The sequence below is a fragment of the Rhinolophus sinicus genome, linkage group LG04 (genome assembly GCF_036562045.2).
Source record: "Rhinolophus sinicus isolate RSC01 linkage group LG04, ASM3656204v1, whole genome shotgun sequence".
Classification (NCBI taxonomy): domain Eukaryota; kingdom Metazoa; phylum Chordata; class Mammalia; order Chiroptera; family Rhinolophidae; genus Rhinolophus; species Rhinolophus sinicus.
Genome location: NC_133754.1, coordinates 136972078 through 136989567, shown reverse-complemented (window position 1 = coordinate 136989567; position 17490 = coordinate 136972078). Strand labels below are relative to the sequence as shown.

The 17490-nt window shown below is 39.7% G+C and overlaps 1 protein-coding gene across 5 annotated transcripts in view; it reads left to right on the top strand.

Annotated features, from left to right (window-relative positions):
* The first annotated feature begins 1538 nt into the window (after positions 1 to 1538).
* Positions 1539 to 17490, top strand: part of PDCD1LG2 (programmed cell death 1 ligand 2) — a 61173-nt gene continuing 45221 nt past the window's right edge. The window contains exons 1-2 of one of the 5 annotated variants that reach the window (XM_019727160.2): positions 1539 to 2009; positions 14240 to 14308. In XM_019727160.2, the coding sequence (XP_019582719.2) occupies positions 1991 to 2009; positions 14240 to 14308 (88 nt within the window). In that variant the 5' untranslated portion in view covers positions 1539 to 1990. Of the gene's footprint in view, positions 2010 to 14077; positions 14309 to 17490 lie in introns of all 5 variants that reach the window. The other 4 variants (XR_012495717.1, XM_019727162.2, XM_074330458.1 and 1 more) reach the window with 4 other exon arrangements.

Below are 17490 nucleotides of genomic sequence, written 5' to 3'. Positions count from 1 at the left end.
TCTCTCATCACCTCAACTTCGCCTCTGTAAAATGGAAGGGGCTTTGCAGATGGTTGTATACACTGGTGAGATCATTATCATACTAATTATAGTGCAATAAATTCCAGTTTTCCATTACCAAGTATCATCCTACACACTGTTAAAAAACAAAATTCAACTCAATAAATTTTAAAAGTCTTATTGCCTTCATTCAATGATACATGAATTGGGCAGCATCCAACCTAGGAAATAGAGGTGTTTCAGAAAGGGGTAAGAATGATGGGATAAGTGTGTTTGAAGTGAGGGGGATTACTTTGTATTTTGAGGGGTATTAATAACAAGGTGTGTTTTACAGTAATATATTTTCTTTTTATTTAAACATTCACTGTATTTTGTGATCACACCTCATATATTCCTTCCTCAGGCAGTCACCGTGCCTGGAGAAGGGTATTCAGGTTATACCAGGCTACTCCCACTGAAACTGCATGCCTGTAGCTCTGGGTGAAGAAACAAGTCTCCACAGGAAGGACCAGACAGACCCCCATAAAGGAGAATGCTCCTTTTTCAGGAGAAAAGCAATTAGGCAGAGGTGATTTAGAGGCAAGGCATGGAGAGAAGGCAAGAAAACAATAGAGAAATGTGGCTGAGAAACCATATCGTGTTTGAGCATCAGAATCCCATCACTGCTGACCCCACCCCTATGAGCCCAAGGGAAGGGATGGTAAGAATGGGATTGGTCGGTCATCCAGGCCTATATTCAAGTTGGCCTTTTCTTGCCACCTGGTTTTAGTCTCACCACTGAAAAGCCTCACTGTGTAGTGGGACCCAGAGGCCTGAGTTCAAACTCAGCTGTGCAACTGAGGTAAGGTTGCTTGATCGTGACTGTTTCTTCATATGTAAAATGGGTCTAACAGTATCTAGGCCATGAGTTGCTCTAAGAATAAAAAAGAAATAACTATAGTGGGTTGAATAGCCTTTCCCCCAAATTTGTGTCTTCCTGGAGCCTCAGAATGGGATCTTATTTATAAGTATGGATTTGCAGATGTAATCACTTAAGATCATACGGGGTTAGAGTGAGCGCTAATGTAATGGCTGGTGTCCTTATAAGAAGAGGAGAGGACACTTAAAGATACACACAGGGAATAAGGTCACCTGAAGATGGAGGAAGTGATTGGCGTGATGCAGCTACAAATCAAGGAATACCAAGGCTTACAGGGAGCCATCAGAAGCTAGGAAGAGCAAGGAAGCATTCTTCTCTGGATCCTTCAGAGGAAGTGTGGCCCTATGACACCTTGATTTTAGATTTCTATCATCCAGAACCATGAGAGCTATGAGAGAACTGTGAGAGCAGTGTCTGTTGTTTTATGCCACCCAATTTGTGGCAATTTGTTACAGCAGCCAAAGGAAACGAAGAAAGATAACTGTGTACAGTTTCTGCACCTAACTGGAACGTGCTGGTATTCGTCTTTCCCTCCCCTTCTTCAAATCCTAATGTTGCACCAGTTTCCCCAGAGACACAATCAAAGGGTATCCATGTGCAGGCAAAGCAATACTGAAAGCAAAACCAAACTTCTCGGTAGGCTGGGCTTCAGTCATTTCCTCAGAAGACAGTTCTGGTTTGAATTACTCTCATGTTCAAGGAACCCTGAGCTGGCTGATGGAGAAGATATGTTTTCTTCTCTTGTTTAATATACTTATTCTCACTATCTGACAACTTTTTACTATCCATCTTTGAAGGTCTCTCTGCCAACTAGAAAGAATCCTGGCTCGGAGCTGCTGTTGTTGCAGTGGTATAGGCAGCAGCCTAGATGTTTTGATTTTGTTTTTGTTTTTTTAAAATCTTAGTTTTGTTTTGACTGTTGAATTGGCTTTTATGAGGGAATCTGAGGAAAAGAGAAATTTTTTTGTTGTTTTCTTTTGCATCTTTGACTGAGGAGCCGTGCCAAGACCTGACGTGAGTACCGAGTGCATTGAGATTTTCTGGTCCACTGAGCTGGTGCTGTAGAAAACGATGAGACTGTCCGAGTGCGGTAAGTGCAGACACACTTTCTCTCCACATCATTGGAGGCAGGAGAAATTCTGCCTCAGAAACTATGCTCAGGGGCACAATACACTAATTTTCTCCTGTCTCCAAAATAGGATTTCTTTTGCTTGTGCCTATACATATTATGCTTGTTGGGCAGTTTTATGAGGCGAGATATTTTTCTGCACAAAATAAATGTGTACTGAAAAAAAAAAATTATTCTTAAGAGTGTCTCTCAGTGTAGAAGTTTTGGAGAGTTCACGGAACTAAAACCTTTGTTTTCCTACGTCTGACATCTGTTTGTAATCATCTGGTTGGCAGGCAGCCAACATTCCAGCCTGGCCTGTGTTTACAAGCTATGCTCTAAGAGTAAGCTGTTTAAAAAAAAAAAAAAAAAAATCAAAACTATAATTACATTAATTTATACTATAAGCAACCATTATTTAACTAAAGCGTGATCTGGAGCCTACTAAAAGGCTTATTGTTCTGTATAAAACGATGAGAGAAAGGTTAGCAAAATGAAAGAAAATTGCAGCTATTGCTATTTATTGCTTGATATCTGGGTGTGCATAGTAGGAAAGAGATGACAATGGAGTCATGTGAGAGAGGGTTGAAGTGAGGAGGTGAAGCTTGAGTGAAATTGCCTATTAATAAGGTTTTCTGCCCTTGAAATTCTATGGTTTTGTGGAAGGGAATGATAGACATACATTAACAAAATGCACAGTAAAAATATTCAGTGTGAGCAGTAATTAGGTAGCTGTACTGGGATTCAAATGCCAGTAGATGCAGGTGTTCTCCAGGCTCCCTCCCAAGCCTAAGAGTCTATGAATGGAGGAACCATATCACTCTTGCCACTTGGGACTGGTTTATTCACCTCATTACCTGAACTGTCACGATCAGCAGGATTTTCCTTGTCTGTGGCTTCAAGGTGTCTTTTCCCTGGATTTCTCCTGTCTGTGAACCTTTCCACTAAACTGGAGTTCCTCATAGGCGAGGACCACACCTTTTAGGTTCTCTGAATCCCAAGTGCCTAGTACACTGCCTTACAATACACATAGATGCTCATTGAGTGCTTGTTGACTTGTTGAATTATTTGATTTGATGAAATGGCAGGTGGCCCACTAGACGTGGAGGGTTTGGTTAATATACAGGGGGTAGTTTGGGGTTGATTTGAGAAGGAGATGGTGCAAATGTCTTCAGAGACGGTATTACAAGTCATGTTTCAGTTGACTTGCTTTGCAATGCATTGGGCAATGATTCTTGTGTGTCATTTTTATTCCACATGGCAATGTCCAAATATACCATGTGTTTTAACTGCTGAATACTTGGAATACCCTATAACAAGGCAACTAGAGCTTGACCTCCTGTTGTTGCATCCTGCTCACTGGAGGAGGGTTCTTGTAAGTCATTTGTGTTTCCCTTAATCTTCAAATCAACTCACAGAATTGCAGGGTAGCTGAAGGAGTCTGAAAGTTTATCCAGCCTAATCAACTCAGTGCTCTCTTACACCCCTAGGGGATGATTCCTAGTTCTTATTCTCCAGACCTATGTATTATCAACCACCTCTACTTCTTGGGATTTTCCTCCCTTGAGTCTGAGACACTAATGGAGGAGCTTCTCCTACTCAGACTGTGATTGGTCTGAGACACTGTGAGGAAGACCATTTGTTCTCTTCCGTCTTTGTTCTCCTACTCCTGCTCTCCAAATTTGGGGAGCATTCCTCAGAATTCAGACCTTTTCTTTCTATTCTCTCTTTTTATATTCATTCCCCAATGTCAACTAACATCTCCATATTGGAAATAGTTAATTTATCTTTATCTCCAGTCCTGAATTATGTCCCAAACTCTGCACCCTACATTTTTCTTGAAGGCCTAACATTACTTTATGACTCAAACCCAACTCTCTGTCTTTCCTCTAAAAATCAGCTCTTGATTTTATATTCCCCCCCCCCCCCCGCAACCCCCATGGCATCAATATTGTCTTGATAGCCTTGCCTCAAAACTACAGTCAACTAGTTGCTTCCCTTTCTTTCCTGTATGGTTAATCACTTATCAATTGTTTTGTCAATTGCTTTGTCAATGGTCCTGTCAATTATCTTATTAAGTTTTTTTCTTCCTCTCCATTTCTTCCTTTTTCTGATCCTAAATTAGGGGCTTTATCAAAACAGCTGGATGAATACATGAGTCCCTAATTGAGTGGCTGGCCTTCAATTCCACTCTCCCTTCATTCATACTGGTAAAAAAAAGGAAAAAACAGATTTAATGTTTTTCAAATACACCTATAGTATTGTCACTCAGTTTTTGAGTGACTGTCACTGTTTTCTATTGGTAGCTCTATCTGGCATTGAGCCCTGGACATTCTCGTCTCAACCTACATTTCCAGCCAAGTCATGCATCCATTATGATTTCCCCCCTCAACATGCCCTGTATGTTTGCACTTCTGAGACTTTTGCTTCTGGGCCATTTGCGTTGTCCTCAAAAATAGCTCCAATTCTCCAAATCCTACATACCAGCACTTCAAAGACTCAGTTCAAATTCTACCCATCTGGGAAGTCTCCCTTCATCCAGTCAACTTCCAGGATTTTTGCGTTTTTATGCAAAACCTTTCACGCCACTTATTGCTGTTTTTCATGTGTACAAGTTTCAACCACCTGACTGGTGTTATAATGCCTGAAGGGCAGGGACCCTTTCTTAGACAAATCCTCCTGTTGGTTCTCTAGTCTAATTCAAAGACTTGCAAAAAGTGGGAATGTAGTGTTTATGGACTAAAGAGTTGAGATGCAATTTGAATTTAAGTTAAAAGTGAACTTAAGTTAAATTGACCAGAATAGCATCTTAAGGCTATAGATAATCTATCTATCCTGAGGATGGTTTAGAGATGCGATCATTATACTGAAAGATTACTCATCCTCCTCTGAAAGCAGAGCCACTGTGATTAAGATCCCCTGAAAGCTCAAATGTCTAGTAGGGACTGGTCGGTAATAAAAATGTGTGAATCCCACTGGGTGAGACATATTAAGGAGTGGTAGGGCCTGAGGCAAACTCTGCTTTAGTTGCCCAAAAGCATTCAAATTCAAATTTTAAAACATTGCCAATTACAATTCCTGTTTTAGGTACTTGCTTCAAAAACAGTAATTAATTCAGGTATTTCAGTTTAGTTTGGTATGTATTTATCTAGGTCTTCATAGATACCCATTGCTGTATTACACACTTACAGAGCCCAATGAGATAAGACTGACAATGTTCAGCAAAAAATCAAGTGTTATACAAACACATTCCTTTATGCTGGTTATTATTACACAAAGGAATTATTTTTTAAGTTTCTTATTTCCATAAAATGTCTATGCCTTGGTTATTCTAAAATCAAAGAATTCTTGAAAGCTTTGGTTGTCACTTTTTTATTTACCCCTGCACACCAGAGCATGGCACATAGTAAATATAGAGTAAATATCCCAAATAAAAGAAAGAATTAAAACTTCTGTACATTATTGTAGCACCATAAATTTCATTTCATCTAGCAGTTCACAAACAGATTTCAGCAGATAGGTGAATTGTCAAGAAACTTGGCCCCGAGCAACCAGAAAGTGAAATTCTAGCACCCGTTATGATTTTTGATCCTCTTACAAATTTTGCATGGAAAAGTTTTCCTCATTTTCTACTTACAAACTTCTTATAATTTATGAAAGTTTTCTTGATTTTTCCGAAAAGATACAACTTCCTAACACAATTAAATAAATTGTTTTTAGTACTTCTTATGTAGGAATTAGCAGAATAAGATCTAAATATCTACTAAGGAGAAAGCTGGACATAAACCATTAAGTACAAGGCAGACAAAAAGTACCACGAGAGGTACAACAGTTTTGCAAACATTTGTTTGGGAGGCTCAGGAAGAAGATTCATGAAGAAGGGTCCCTGAGTGAGTCTTAAAGACTGGGTAGACTTTTACCAGGTAAGATCTTCATGGGTTAGTAAAAGGAATTCATATTAAGAATTCATGGAATTTTAAACCAAAGATAACCAGGCACCATCATGAGTAATGAGAATGAATGTGAAGAATGCTTTGCCATTTACAAAGTATTTTTTCACATACCTTGTCTAAGGACCCATAAGCATCCTGTTCACTGCCTGTAGTTTGGTCAAGAACTCCAGGTGTTAGAGAACTTGATGATTTCCAGTTTCCACCCCTCCAAATATCACCATGTCAGAAGGGCCATTTATGGATCTTGGATCACACAGGATCATGATTTAGTCAAATATTAATGAGGACCCACCATGTATCAGGAACTGTTTAGGGTGCTGAGGATATAGCAAGAAATAAAAACAGAAATCCCTGCCCTCATGGAGCTTAATCTCTTGGGCAGCGTAGAGAAACAGAGGGTAAAAAAAAAAGAAGAAGACTGTTCGTAGAAGTAGGAACCTGTTGTAACTCTTGAGGATTTATCCAGGTCTACTCTTCCCTAGATGAGAACATGGCTAGCAGAATTTCACATTTCCGGCCACTTGCCCTACCAGAACCGAGGTAACAAAGGTTATGTAAATCCCCTATGTTTTGTGTTACTAATAATAAAGTGCCTACATTATCAAAAATTTAGCTTTATATTTATGTATACATACATAACACACATTTGTGAGTTAAAATTTATTTATAATTTATCTCCATGACGTCATTTGCACTCACCTTCTAAAATGTCTTTTAGAGAGGGGGAGTAAAAGAATAAGACAAGTCTTATATGTGTTAACTTACCTTAAACCCTGGTGATCAACTGTTGCTGGTAAGCCAGTAATAGTTGTGGTGGTTAAAAATGGAATCATGCTTTAACATCTTAGTAAATAAAAATGTTCATGATTCATAAAAAATCTTGGGATGTTATACATTTGAATATTACCTGTTGTGTTGAAACAAAATGGCTGAGATTGGTTTTTAAGGCCAATAGTTGCATAGATGGTACATGAAAGGGACTTTGGAAATCACTTAATTCACTTCTTCTTTTATGGAGAGGGAAGAGTGAGTTCCTAAGGCGTTAGGAATAGAGCAAGGACTGGAACTAGTGTCTCCTGATGCTTAGATCAGAGCTTTTCCCACCTTGCAGCCAAAAGAAGCAACTTCCTTAGTGGCTTGGGAAAGAGCAAAGTCAGGGCAGCAATCTGAGCAGTATGTTTCGCAAATCACTTATTCTCAAGCCTGAGCAACTCCTGACTGAGAGGGCCCCTCTTGGCTCTTGCTGGAGCCACCAGAAAAGGTTCTCAAATCTTACATCCTGTGTCATTCTGCTCTATTTCAGATTGACCTCACTTGACCTCACTTGACCTCAAGCACTACCATAAGTTCATAGGGAGAACTACCAAGAATTACATAGACGTTCATTAGGAAGTATCCAGAAATTAAGAAATTCAGCTCTACTGATCATTTGATGACAAACTACTTTCCAATGTATTCATTAGAGGCCACCTTGCCTGATAAAAGATAGCTACAATGAGCATCCTCTGTTGGTTGGCACCTAGCAAAAACAAACATATACATAAGGAATATATAATGAAGATAAAAATGAATGGCCACACAGGCATAGACAGTAGATGAATTTTAAAAGAGACTAAAGAGAAGACATGTTTGTTTGAACACTTTCATTTCATCTCCTGGAGAAGGCAATGCCCATTTAGCCACAGGAGTGCCTTACCCGTGGATACTCTGTAAATGCTGCATTGAGTTAATTAATTCTGGCAATGCACTCCCTAAGTTCCCTAAATAAACTCTTTCAGGCCTTGCCTGCCTGGGTATAAAAAGAGTTCAGACTTACCTAACATGAAATGTTCAAGAACCTGCTCTTTCAGAAAATGTCATTCTCCTAAGGAGCTTAGCGGGCAGGGGTTTTAGCCAGATTGACTAGGGTTTTGAGAGAAGTTGGTGAGAGACTTGAAATACCTGTGGAAGCATTCTTTTGGGAGACAACCTTGTACACAATCTTAGTGTTAAAAGGGGATCACTTTCCACCTCTTGTGGAAACTCTGGCTTCAACATGTACCCTTTGCTTAAACAATTACAGAATAATGACTTCCCCACCCAATTAACAGCCCATTCCATTGTGAGTGGCGCTAATTGATAAAAACTTCTTTTATTTGGGGCCAAAATAAACAACCAAATTTAGGTTTCTGTTTCTCCAGTGGAGAAGGAGCCATCTGGGAGCCAGTAGTCTCAGATTCCTGAGTATGATGCTAAATTGTCACATGCAAGCACTCATTCATTTGTCTATTCAGCAAACAATCATAGGAACCTAATAAAGTATAAAGAGTTTTCTAGTAGGGAAAACAAGTGTACCAAGTTAACATACCAGTAATAAGTTAAGTGCTAGCACTAGACGTGAGTAGCAAATACAATTGAAGTAGAAGGAACAGCTTAAGACATTTTAGAAAGGCTTACCTACTTGTGTTGAATACATAAGAATGTAAGCCTACTTAAGGAGATAATTTTTAAGCACATGAAGAATTGAGATAGAGTGAAAATAAGATTAGAAAAAAATGAGATGAGATCAGATGTGAGAGATTAGAATGCTCAAAGGAACTGTGAGGTCCTAGTTATGGAAACTGCATGTATTTTTCTGTGGCTGAGGCAAGAGGGGCCAGATCAGGGAAGGTTTTGAAGGTCATACTAAGGAGAACTTCACCTTGTAAATAATGGGAGGTATTGAAGTCTTTTAACCAGGAGTGATATGGTCAGATTTGATTATGCAGTATTCATGAGATTGTTCTTTCTGCTAGGTAAAGGGATAATTTATTTAACAAATATTAACCGAGTGCTTACTTACTGCCAGACAAAGTTCTAGGGGCAGAAGCCATAGTAGAAAGCAAAACAGACAAAGATTCCTGATTTTAGTGATTACATTGTTATGAAAGTTGGCAGGCAATAATATAATAAACAAGTACATTATATGGTATGTTAGATGGTAATGAATGCTTTGGAAAAGAGAGACGGATAAGGAGAATTGGGAATGCTGAAATGGTCGTGCTGTTGCAGTGATACATAAGGTGGTCTCAACCAAAAAGAGCAAAGAAAGTGTCCTGATATACGATGTCCACGCGGGCAGAAAGGTCTGCCTTTGAGGGGATGGATGTGGGGAAGAAGCCGCAAAGCAGACTTAGGGCCATTTGGGCAGGGAATTCCAGTGTCCCAAGGACCCAGATTGTGATGGGGAGTGGGGAGAGGTCAAGGGTTTCAGATGACACCTCTCAGTCCTGCAAACACCTTACACTGCAGGAAGAGGCATGGTCATAGTGGGGTCCTCTAAAGCACAGAGCTCAAGAGAGAGGCCACTCTTACCTGGGATTTTGGAAGGACTTAGGATTTTACTCTCAGTGAAATATTTAGCCACCAAATGGTTTTGAGCGGACATGACTTATATTTTTAAAGAATTATTCTGACTGCTGTGTTGAGAATCAACTGTAGGAAGGCAAGGTCTGAATCATAGAGTCCAGTTATCTGACGATTGCAGTAATCACCACGAAAGATGATAATCGCTCAGGCTGAGATGGAAGAAGTGAGAAGTGGTCAGATTCTAGATATATTTGAAGGGAGGGCCTATAGGATGTGTTAATGAATCAGATGTAGGTTAGAGAATAAAGGAGTCAGGGATGATGCCAAGATTTGTATCCTCCACCTCGGCAAGTGGAAGATGGAACAGAGGGAAGCAAAACTAGAACTTAAAAATGGCAGTGAGGATGCTGTACTACAGTATAAGAAGAAATAACAAGAAGTTGAATGAAGGCAATGGCAGTGGGATGGTGGAAAGAGGACCCATCATCCAAGAAGAATCCAGAGTAGAATTAACAGGACTGGGGGACAGACTAGATTTGCAAGATGAGAGATGAATAGGTTTAAGATGACAAATAAGATTCCGGCTTGAAATGGATGTTATTATTATTGTCCTTATAGGAAAATGGGGCACAAAGCGTTTTCACCATGGTTTTAGAGGCTATCAATTTGTAGAACCAGTATTTGAATTTAGATGTGTCTGGCTTGACAGCCTGAGCTCTTAACCATGACAAGGGGCATATTATCTATAGAAGAAAGAAGGCTACTGGTTGGAAAGTACCTTTACAACCGTGTCTGTCTCTCAGTTGGCTCAAGTAGACAGTGTGCAAGGAAAGCCCCTTTGGATGGGCGAGGAAGAAGGAGTAGTTAAGGCCAGGGATGGGTGAGCCAGGCGTCCTTTCTATTGCCAGAACTACACGTTATGTGCTATCCTTTTGCACTCTAGAAATAAGAATGCTGGACAAATGCTAGGCCTGCAGGTACAGCTTAAAATGATACCTTTTATGAATGTATTTGCATTTTCAATAAGGAAGGGGATCTTTAATTCTAGCTAAGGTGTGCCTTGAGCATTTCCCAATGGAAAGCCCTCAATTCTGTTTCCAGTTATGACCTGCTGTAATATTCCCCTCCTTAAAATAAAAGCCAGGGTACAGACCTCACATTCCCTTCTAGCTACTGCCACATTTCTCTTCTCCCTTTTATAGCATTCTTCTCTAAAGAGTTACCTATATTCTATTGTCTCCACATCCTTACCTCCTATTTTCTTTGGAATCCACGCAGGCTTTCATCAGCACCAAATCAGCTGAAACCACACTTATCAGGTCATCTGTGATGTGACTTCCATACTGCCAGATTCAATTCTCAGGGGCTTTTGGTTCAAGTGATCACTCCCTCCTTGTAGCATTTGGCTTTAAAATCTAGATTTTATTGTTATTTAGCTATGGTGAGGCCAACAGATCAGGAGATGACTGTCATTGAAAAAAGTAGGTTTTTTTTATACTCACAGATCCCAAGAGAAAGAGGCATGCATGCCATACCACGGAGGGCCACACAGGGTAGCACCAGGGTCAGACAGGAGGCAAAGGGAGGAGAGGAAAGTGTAGTGGACAGGAAGGAATGGGCAAGGTGGGGTGAGCAGACTTAGAACTGGCTAGCTTGAATAATTGGCTCTGGGGCATAGGGGCTGTTCCTTGTTGTCTGGTACCTGGTCCTGAGGTGATTAGGGCAGGTGGGTAGTGGCACAGAGTGTGGGAGCCCAGTCAAGAAGGTGGGCTCTGGATTGGTTGATTTGCACTCATATGTGAGTTGCTTACTATCTCTAGGAATTGGCTAATCCTGGGAGGGACAGTCCCGTCAGGGTCAGCAAAGCCTCAAATGTCAAAGCATCAGAAAACAGAAAATAAAAGACCTAGCTAATTTGTCTTTTCACTTTGCCTCTCAATCCTCTTTGCTAGTGGCCTGCCTCTCAAAGATCAATAAATGTTAGAATGGCTCACATCTCAGTCCTTCAATACTTCCTCTTTTCTATCTCTCTTTAGGTGATGTCATGCAGCCCCAGGGCTGTAAGTAACACTTATATATTGATGACTCACAAATTTATATCTCTACCCCCAACTCTAGACCACCTGTTATCCAACTGCCTACTAAACATCTTCACTTGGATGTCTAATCGGCATCTCAAATTAAAACATATACTAAACACAATTCTTCATTTCGGCTCCCTAATCTGCTTCTCGTTCAGTCTTCTTCATTTTAATAAATAGTACCTGTGTTGCCCTAATGACTCAAGCCCCAAACCAAGTAGTTTTCCTGGATTTTTCTATTTCTGTCAAACCATATATCTAACCTGTCAGTAATTCTCATCAGGTCTTCTTTAAATAGCGATGACCTAAATAAATGGAAAGACCTGTGTTCATGGATTGGAAGACTTAATATTATTAGATGTCTATATTCTCCAATGGATCTACAGATTCAATGTAATCCCTATCAAAATTGCAGCTGTGTGTGTGTGTAAATGAACAAGCTGACCCTAAAATTCATGTGGAAATGCAAGGGAGCCAGAATAGATACACACACACACACACACACACACACACACACACACACACACAAACAAATTTAAAAAATAAAATTGGAAGACTCACATTTCTCGATTTCAAAACTTACCACAAAGTTACTATAATCAAGTCTGTGGTATTGACACAGAATAGACATATAGTTCAATGGAATAGAATTGAGAGTCCAGAAATAATCCCACATCTATGGCAAACTGACTTTTGGTAAGGGTGTCAAGAATTCAATGGAGAAAAATTAATCTTTTAAACAAATTGTGCAGGGATAAGTGGCTGTCCATGTGCAAAACGATGAATCTGGAGCCTTACCTCATGCCATATATAAAAATTAACTCAAAATGCATCAAAGACCTACTAAGAACTAACACTATAAAATTCTCAGAAGAAAACACAGATGTAAGTCTTTTTTACCTTGGATTAGGCAGTGGTTTCTTACAAATGACACCTAAAACACTAGTAATAAAAGACAAAATATCTTAAAATGTGTACACATTTTTTTGGCACCCTCTGTAGATAAATCAACTTCATCAAAACTAATTTGTGCTTTAAATTTAAATTAAATTAAAACATTTGTGCTTCAACGAACCTATCAAAAAACTGAAAAGACAATCTGTGGACTGGGAGAAAATATTTGCAAGTCATATTTTGATAAACAGTTTGGCAGTTTCTTAAAAAGTTAAACATAGAGTTACCATTTAACCAAGCAATTCCATTCCCACATATATACCCAAGAGAATTGAAAATGTCTACACAAAAACTTGTACATGAATATTCATAGCATTATTGATAATAGCCAACAAGTGGAAACAACCCAGAGATCCATCAACTGATGAATGGATAAACAAAATGTGGTATATTCATACAATGGAATATTATTCAGTCATAAAAAGGAATGAAGTACTCATATGTGCTACAACATAGATGAATCTTGAAAATATTATGCTCAGTGAAAGAAGCCAGACACAAAAGACCACATATTGTATGATTCCATTTATATGGAATATCCAGAATAAGCAAATAGATAGAGACAGAAAGTAGATTAGTGGTTGCCAGGGGCTGGAGGGAAAGGGAAGGGGAACTGGGGAATTTCTGCTAATGGGTATGGGACTCCTTTTTGGGGTAATGAAAATTATCCAAAATTAGATAGTGCGGGTTGCACAATTCTGCGAATATACTAAAAACCACTGAATTGTACCTTGAGTCATCTGTGTTTTAAATGTATACGCATACACATACATGTGCATGACATACACACACACATAATCCTCTATTATATGTCAAAAATTAATAAAGGACAAAGAAAAAAATATAAAAATGCTTCAATCTTACTTCCACTAGCCCACTGATCTGATCCAAACTATGATCATCTTTGCAAAAACATTCTTCACTGATCATGCTGTTTTTAATCTTGCCCAACCCACTCTCTTTCCCAAAAATAGTCTATTGTGTAACCAAAGCTGAGTCCATTTTAAAAAATGTAAATGAGATCATGTCATTCTGATCCAGGTCCTCCACTGGCTTTGTCCATTATCCTCAGAGCAGCTCTGCTTTTATCTGATGTAGATGGATGGCTCCAACCAATTTCCCTTGAAGAAACGGTTCCATGGCTAATACAGTTTTCAAAACCTTTTGGAGGACAAAATAGCTGACAGTCATGTATCCAGCCCCTTTGGCCTTCAACCCTGAGAAGTCCTTGGGTGGAAAAAACCTGTGAGCAAAGGTGGAAGCATAGGAGGTAGAGCAGGACCAAGGTGGGCACCCAGGGGATGGAGCCAGTTCTCTGCTCTTCCTGTCTAAACCTCTGAGTGACATGTAGTTCAAGTGATGGGCAAACTCAGTCACAGCACTCGAAAGAGCTTGACTCCTTTACCTGCTCAGTCAACCATCAAGTATTTGTTGAGAATATAGTTCTGTTCTACTGAACACTATTCTCAAGTGTCTGACTCCCAGAGGTCTGGTCCAGCTGGAAGAGCTGGTGTGGTTTATTCATTTGACAGACAAGGTTGATTTGCAAGGGCCTGCTACTGACACTGTGGAAGGCTTTGTGGGAGAGGCAAAGAGGTGCAGGTACCCACTGGTGTGGGTGACACAGAGGACTGGTTCGTATTCAGAAAAGGCCATTAGAAAGGAGGATGAGCTTCTAATTTGGACGGATACAGTGTGCCTCACTTGCTCTTATCCTATTTTCCCTCTCCTCCAGGAAACCAACCTGGAAGTTCTTTTTCTACTCTACCATGGTCCACTGTCTCACCCAAAGATTTGCTTACAAGTCATTTCCCTGTTCCAAGAGTAAGCAAAGTACCACATCATGAGACCCAGCAAATCTGCCGAAGGCCTTGAGACTTTCGATTGTCTGTTTCAGATCCGGCACAGAATATGATCCTCCTCCTGCTAATTTTGAGCCTGGAATCGCAGCTTCGTCAGACAGCAGGTAAGAACGGACAAAGGGAGGGGCCTGAGAAAGAGGAGCTGGTGATGGCCCTTACCTGAAGCCAGTGATGAGAATGTGGTCCTTAGGCTGAAGGTTTTTTTTGAGAAGTGTGATTACTGGTGGTTACAAGCAGAGCAAAAAGAAAAGAAAAAAAATGGTGGCTTGTGCATGCCCTTGTTCCTATCTTACAGAAACAGGGACTGAGAATATTGGTCCATGTAGTCCCACTCTCCAATGAAGGAGGTGACGAGAAGACGGGACCACTCAGACCATGCACCTCTGAACTGATACAAGAGGGCATGGGCTATTTGTCCCGCAAGGTGAGGTGCCAAGCAGCTGTCCCCTTCTCGTCTGGCAGCGAGAGTGAGGAGACAGAGGTCAGGGGGACAAATAGAGGACTCTGTTACTCTAAAGAGTCTCTTGCAGACATTCTACTGATTATTAAATATTCATTTGAGTTCCTCTTCTAAAAAGCAAAAGTGGCAGCCATTGGTGGTTCACATGTTAATGTGGATTACTTGAATTGGAAAATCTGAGTCTTCAAAAGTAACCTCTAAATGAATAATGAACCTTAATGTTATGCCTTTGAATACTGAAGAAGGGACTTATACGGGAAGGTGTGGATGGGCAGGAAGGAAGCAGTTTCAGAGTTTGTTGCTCTCCCTGGGGGAAGGTAGTTCAGACCATTCCATTCATGTGTGCAATCAGGACCATGAGTGGGTTATTTTGGGTGAATATCGGGAAGTAACAAAGGAAGACAGAGGTGGGAGCAGGAGATTCGGCCCTTGAAGATAGCAGCCCCAATCCCATGGGAAGTCATCTGACATTCTGCCTTTGATTGACAAAAAATGTCTTCTTTGACACTGATAAGCTTTTGAAGAGCTTTCTCCTCCCTTCCAGCTGATCCCAAACCGCTCTGTACCCAGTCATGTTCCTCTCCCTTCCTTGGATTGAACAGCCTAGTCTGGTAGCAGAGTTATTGACTTCGAGCCAACCTTAGAGAACACCCAATATTCTGCTTACTCCAGCCCTGCCCCAGTCATACTAGCTAAAACAAAAACAAACACTTCATAGTTCCTTTCTAAGGCACCCTGCCGGGCTGAGATTTTTAGAGGCCTGTGAAAGGGGCAAATGCCTCCTTGCTACAAAAGAGCTTTAAGTTTCCAGTAAGTGATAAGAAAACCAAGGGTCAAAAGAAGGATCTTAAGTGGCTGTTCCCAGTCCCCTGACAGAACTAGAGGCTTCAGGAGAAACTTTGGGAATTGTGTAACTTCTGTGAGTTTGTAACTTAAAAACACTGAGACCCTGTTTTTTTGGCTTTGTTTTTTGACTTTTCTCTTAGGAAAGGAGTGAGCTAGGGTAACAAGAGGCAGCATTTTTTATCCCTTACTGAGTCTTTCTACAGAGAAAGTACGTTTCTTTCTAAGGTAAGCAGCACAAGGCAATAAAGATAGGCACTAACTGTTAGGGATACTAATGGGGCATAGGGAAGAGAATGTATATTTACTGAGGACTTTATTAAATTCCAAGTACTGTGCTAGGAGATTTACATGTTATCTCATTTAATCTTCACAGTAACCATTTGGCAGATGAGGAAACTGGGACTCAGAAAAGTTCTTTAATTTACCCAATATTACATCATTACTAGGTGGTATGGGCAAGCTTCCTACAAAGCTACTGTCCTTTCTACCCTACTGTGATACAATGATGATGGTAATCAGATATGGCAGATAATCCTAATGCGCCCACTTTGGAATGGGCTTTTGGAGTTAAATTTGATTATGGACATATATTAAATGTTTATTCTGGACATTCAGAAAACCAAAAATACATATGATGAATTACATTTATGAATTAACAAAAAGGAAACTATAAACAGACTGTATCTCACTTTCTCTGCAAACTTGGAATTCTTTTCTATCTGTGGTATGATCAACAAATACGGTGAATGTTTACATTTCAAAAAAATTATTACAGTAAAAGACACATTGCCATTAATCACCCTTGCTTTGAATGCACTTATGCACTTATCCCATCATTCTTGCCACTTTCTGAAACAGTTCTAGAAGTCCTCTTTCATGAGTATTTTTAGTTGCACTGTCATGGCTGCCTCAACATCCTGAGTTGATTCAAAATGTTTACCTTTCCTGGTCATTTTGACTTTGGGGAAAAGCCAGAAGTCGCATGGTGCCTGATCCGGTGAATAAGGTGGATGAGAACACACTGTAATGTTTTTATCTGACAGTAATTGCCATACCCAAAGTGATGTGTGACATGGAGCGTTGTCATGATAGAAGATGAAGACTCACAAAAGAGGACTTTCAGAACTGCTTCAGAAAGTGGCAAAAATGATGGGATAAGTGTGTTTGAAGTGAGGGGGAGTATTTTGAGGGGGATTAATGGCAATGTGTCTTTTACTGTAATAAATTTCTTTTATTTAAACATTCACCATTTTTTTTAATCACACTTCATATATTATGCAGGTAATAACAGTTCAAACTAACATTAAATACTTGCCTAACTTAGAATGCCTTTCCTTAATGATTTTTTTTTAAAGTCTTGTCATTTCATGTCTCCCTTATGAAAGAGTTTTAATTTCAAAGGTTTCTTATAGAGGCTACCTGAGTAAGAAAGAAAAAACAAAACAAAAACACAACAAAAAAACAGCTAAAGGATCTGAGAACGGATTAGGTGCTTACTTCTGGAGAGGGGAAGAGATCTGGGATGAGGGTAAAAAGGAAAATTTTATTTAGTATGTTTACTAGGTTTTTTTTTTTTATAAAAAGTATGCATTTACTTGTATATTAAAAGAAATCTACAAGAAGTATTACTTATATAATTAAAATGTAATTTTTTAAATATAAGAATCCTTTCAAACGAACATGAGAGCAGTCAGGCTACAGCATCCAGTGCCCAAAGGGAGCCATGGCTATCAGGTGGCCAGACTGATGACCTCCCTTCCCTCATTGCCCTTGTGCATCCCCAGACCTGCATTCTTCATTGAAAAGAAAAAATATATATATGAATTGGATCAATATAATTCCTTATTGCCCTCTCTGTGTAAATTTCTATTTTTAAGTTTTAAAAATAATTCTTGTAGCAGCATTGGTAGTCATTTCAAAAAAGCAAAGCAACCCAAACGCCCATCAACAGGAGAATGCATACATTGTGTCTTAGCAGAA